Source organism: Sinocyclocheilus anshuiensis, unplaced genomic scaffold (genome assembly GCF_001515605.1).
Source record: "Sinocyclocheilus anshuiensis isolate Anshui unplaced genomic scaffold, SAMN03320099.WGS_v1.1 scaffold241, whole genome shotgun sequence".
Classification (NCBI taxonomy): Eukaryota; Metazoa; Chordata; class Actinopteri; order Cypriniformes; family Cyprinidae; genus Sinocyclocheilus; species Sinocyclocheilus anshuiensis.
This window is the reverse complement of record NW_015540865.1, coordinates 328436-333345: the sequence shown is the minus strand read 5'-3', so window position 1 is coordinate 333345 and position 4910 is coordinate 328436. Positions and strand designations below refer to the sequence as shown.

General features: G+C 31.9%; 2 protein-coding genes across 2 annotated transcripts in view; both read right to left on the bottom strand.

The window, feature by feature from the left end:
• Window positions 1-1300, bottom strand: part of tex47 (testis expressed 47) — a 10206-nt gene extending 8906 nt beyond the window's left edge. Inside the window, exon 1 of the mRNA XM_016485598.1 lies at window positions 1251-1300. Within this exon, the coding sequence (XP_016341084.1) occupies window positions 1251-1277 (27 nt within the window). The 5' untranslated portion in view covers window positions 1278-1300. The remainder of the gene's footprint in view (window positions 1-1250) is intronic.
• Window positions 1301-4288: 2988 nt separating this feature from the next.
• Window positions 4289-4910, bottom strand: part of cyp4f3 (cytochrome P450, family 4, subfamily F, polypeptide 3) — a 9307-nt gene continuing 8685 nt past the window's right edge. The window contains exon 13 of the mRNA XM_016485591.1: window positions 4289-4298. Coding sequence (XP_016341077.1) covers window positions 4289-4298 — 10 coding nt within the window. The remainder of the gene's footprint in view (window positions 4299-4910) is intronic.

The following is a 4910-nucleotide window of genomic DNA, read 5'->3' as shown; positions in this document are numbered from 1 at the left end:
AGTCACGCCGTCATCAAACTACGCCTTTGTCTCTTTGTTTGTTTTGAATACGCGCCCTCTAGCGGCGAAAATTACATGTTGTGCCTTTAAAGCGCTGCAAATTACATTAATTATTTTTTCCCCCCTGAACATCATGAAAATGTCACTTAAAAAACACTTTTTAATTTTTTTTTATAAAATAGCCAACTCCTTTGTCTTACTAAGACTCATTCGATAGCTAGCATTTATGTAAGTATTATTTTCATGCTTTATGCATAATTTGACTAAATTACAGCTTGATTGGAAATGATGCAGCATTAAAATATTCTGATATTTTTTTCTTTTATTTCAGTCTTTGCTTAGTAAATTGTGAGTAATAATTGTTTTAAGATTCAGTTTAATAATTTTAAGATTGAAAGTCGGGAAAAGTGCTGCTTTAGTTTTCTTTGTATAACATTATAGAATTTAATCATTTTGCTTTTATTTTTAGATTTTAAGTTTGTTTTAGTCATTTTGTTACGTGCTTTTGTCTTTTTTGTGTATATTTCTATATAGCTTTAATTTGACAACATTTCTAATTATTGTTTACGTTTGTGTACGTTTTTTCAAATATATATAATATATAATTATAACTTCATCAATTATATTTTGTTTTACTTCAGTTTTTTCTATATAGTTTTAATTTTATTTTAGTTTTAGTAGTTTTAGCACTTCAATGTAATTTTTATTTTGTTTGCCAAGGCAGCATTTTTTATTTTTTTTTTATTTTCAAATGTAAGTTTTTTGTCTGATATTTATCTTTTGTTTTATTTAATTTTTTCTATGTAGATTTAATTTTGTTTTATTTTAATTTTAGTAATTTTAGCACTTTAATTTAATAAAAAAAAAAAAAATCAAATTTATGTTTTGTTTTATTTCAGCTGTATTTCTATTACCAAAAATTATTTTTTTTTCAGATGCATGATTTTTTTTTTTTTGTTGTTAACAGTAGCAACACTGATCTGACACAAGGGTGAAAGAATAAAATCTATATTTAAAAACATTTAAATAGTAGCAAAGAAAAATAGTTTCCAATACATAAAGCTCTTGCTAAATCGGTGAGTTTTGATCAAAATCAGCCGTGGGACTGGATTTGAAGACACAGAGCTGAAGTGTGTGTTAGTGTGTGTTAGTGTGTACCGCTGCTCTGAATGCGGTGTAACCCAGAGCAACCTTTGATGAGGAGAACTCTGAGCCGCTCCTCCTTCAGTGAATGTAAGAGCGTGACAAACCTTTCTGCCAGTCCTGTGCTTCTCCATCAGCCGCTGGAACAGAGACTCCGATCGGACAAACTCTGCGTCCAGATCCCGTGAAGCCATGACTGCCTGTGTGTGTTTACACTGGTTACTAAGCAACAGCAGAACTGGACAGTACTGCACCCTTCGGAAGCTCTCTTTTAAGGGAACAGTGCTTAGGAAGCACTTCTCAGTCGAACGCATGTATATAGACAGTACAGGTTATGTAGTATACAGGCGTCATGAGAAACAAAATAAGACAAATGATACAAAGATAATTTCTGATTGAGCTGTTTATGTACTTATTTCTGTTTTCTGTGCTTGTCATTATCTATATTCACATAAAATACCCATAAAACAATTTTAATAAATCCTTCTTGTGCTATAAAAATGAGAGATGATATTGATTCAACACTTCACTCTAAAAAAAAATGCTAGGTTGTTTCAACCCAACTTTGGGTCAAAAATGGACTAACCCATTTTTAAATTACATTTTTAACCCAAAAGTTGGGTTAGTCCATATTTGACTCAAAGTTGGGTTGAAACAAGTGTGTTTACAATAAGGTTCCATTTAGTTAACATTATGAGCTAACAATGAAAAAATGCTTCTAATGCATTTATTTATCTTAGTTAATTTCAACTTTTACTTATACATTATTAAAATCAAATGTTGTGTGTTCATATTATGTAACGGACCTGAGCTAACATGAACTAACAATCAACAGTTGTATTTTTATTAATAACGTTAACAAAGATGAATAAATACACTTACAAATATATTGCTCATTGTTAGCTAATGTTAGTTACGTAATGCTTTGAATAATGTTATCTATGGGTCCTTATTGTAAAGTGTACATTTTTGGGGCGGGGGGGATTGTATGTCTGAGTATGCAATATTCAGAATATAGCACATAATACATACATATTTTCACACAATATATAAATGCTACATGAGATTAAAATTATATACACTAGACGTCAAAAGGTTTTGAACAGTAAGATTTTGAATGTTTTTTAAAGAATTCTCTTCTGCTCACCAAGCCTGCATTTATCTGATCTGAAATACAGCAAAAGCACTAATATTGTGAAATATTTTTACTATTTAAAATAACTGCTTTCTATTTGAATATATTTTAAAATATTATTTATTTCTGTGATGCGCAGCTGTATTTTCAGCATCATTACTCCAGTCTTCAGTGTCACATGATCTTCAGAAATCATTCTAATGTGCTTATTTGCTGCTGTAAAAAACAAAACAAAACAAAAAAAAACATTTTTTATTTGTATTATGTTGAAAACAACAGAGTAGAATTTTTTCAGGTTTCTTTGATGAATAGAAAGTTCAGAAGAACAGCATTTATCTGAAATAGAAATACAATATAAATGTCTTTATCAGTACTTTTGATCAATTTAAAGCATCCTTGCTATATAAAAGTATTACTTTCTATAATTCCCCCCCCCAGAAAAACATGAATAAAAAAACACCCATTTCTTATCATTATTTATGCAATGATTTTAAATGATCATTTGGGGGGTTATTTCTCAGCCAAAATTGATGTGCAACTAATTTGCAATTAGTTAGATTAATTAATCGGCACATCATGTGATTAATTAGATTAAATTTGTAATCACCTGTCAGCCTTAGTTTAAATACTCAAGCTCTTTATTAAAGGCAGGTGGATTCTGATTGGTTATCGTTACATTTGTTGTGTGGACTTTCCTGTTCTTTTAGGGTTAGAGTGATTTTTAAAACGTTTAGTTATTGTTGTTTGATGTGAACAGGTCTTTACAGGTTGAGGATGACTAAATGATGACAGAATTTTCTTTTTTGATTAGTATTGCGGAACAACAACAAATCTACAATCGATGTCCCTTGTGTGGATGGAATTTAGACACAGAGTAATTGATATGAATTCCACGAATAAAAATCAACATTGAACTGAATAATGTTTCTTTTTAGAGCTACGAATTTGGATATTTGATGAAGTCTGCATCACCGATTCTCTTATGTTCCTGTTTATTAGCTAGTCATTAAAATATGTTAATATAAAAATATATCTTAAAATACATAAACAAAATCATTTTAATAAGTAAAGATTCTGAAAGCATGGAAGGAGATCCAATAATAATTGAATATATATTTGCAGTAGTAACAACAAATGATATTTTATTATATGATATGATTAATATCATGTTTTAAATATGATGGTTTTATTCTAAACATGGTGATTATCTCTAATATGGACACCCAACATAATATATGATATTTACCATCTGAATCTAACCATGTCAACAAATGGAAAAGTCAGCCATCTATTAATTATCATGTTAATTACTCTGCGCCTTTAGCCCCAACAGCAGGGGCGCTTTTACCCCAAATACCATACTTTTACATATTCTTTCGTTATTTAAAAACTGTTGCTTTACTTATCTTAAACAAAACTGAAAATCATAAAGAAGACCTTTGTCTCAAAATATAGGCATTAATTTTAGCGATTCTCATTTGCTACTTAAATCTACAACATTTTTAAAAACATAAAATATTAGATCAAGTAAGCACGCACGATCGCGTCAAGGATCAGACAAATATACAGGTGCATCTTGAAAAGCGGATGTTTTGGAAAGTGCTTCGCCACGTTTTTGTGCCGTCTAGTGGTTTAGATGAGAATAATATCAAAGGCGCCTTTAGCCCCCTTGTACCCTACCGTGAAGCTGCTTTGAAACAATCTGTATTGTATAAAACGCTATTCATGTAGAATATGCCATGTTCTGAATATCCCTCAGAACACAAAGTAAACACACAAACTGCTTCTCTGTCTTGCAGTAAACCTCCAGCGGCTTCTCATGAGTAGAACAAATCATCTCCTTGATCTTACAGGATGCCGTGACTAATTTATGGCCCTCATATGCTGAAGGCTTCAGGTGGAGCTCGCAGAAGGACACCACACACACCAAGCAAGATTTCACAGCTTTGCATTTTCTCTGTGTGCAGACATCACATTGTTGGTTCAGTTCTCAGAATCTGCAAGTTTATATCACACAGTTCTGAGAAAAACGTCAGAATTGTGAGATAAAAAAGTTGCAATTACCTTTTTATTTTTTATTCGGTGGCGGAATCGGGCTTCCATAGTATCCACACATCAATAATATCCATGCACGTTTATATTTTAGTACATAATGCTGCTCATTTACACTTTGAAACAATGCTGTGCCAAATATTTATTTGAATTTTGTTCAAGAAAAAACAACACAAACAAGAGTTGGTACGTAAATAGACTACAATATTTATCAGAATATATGACAAATATATTAATATATAAGCAAAATCAATTTTCTGTTGTATCAAAGCATGAGAAGTATGTGCAGTTACAGCAGTATAACGCTTTGAAAACTTACAAAACAGTTCATTTGGTTTGCAACAACTCCCCAGTGCAGCATTACACACTTCACATTCAAAGTTTGGAAATTATATTAAATGACTGAAATAGAAATCGCAGGAAGCATTAAACGGTGAGATGTTTCTGTGCTGGTCACTCTTTGTGGGATTCCTCGAGTGTCTCGATGTTTAACAGCAGGTCTCCCTCTGCTCTCAGCACCAGCTGATAGAGACGCCGCACTGGTTTGGGGCCCGGCAGGATCCGGAACCTCGACAGAGTC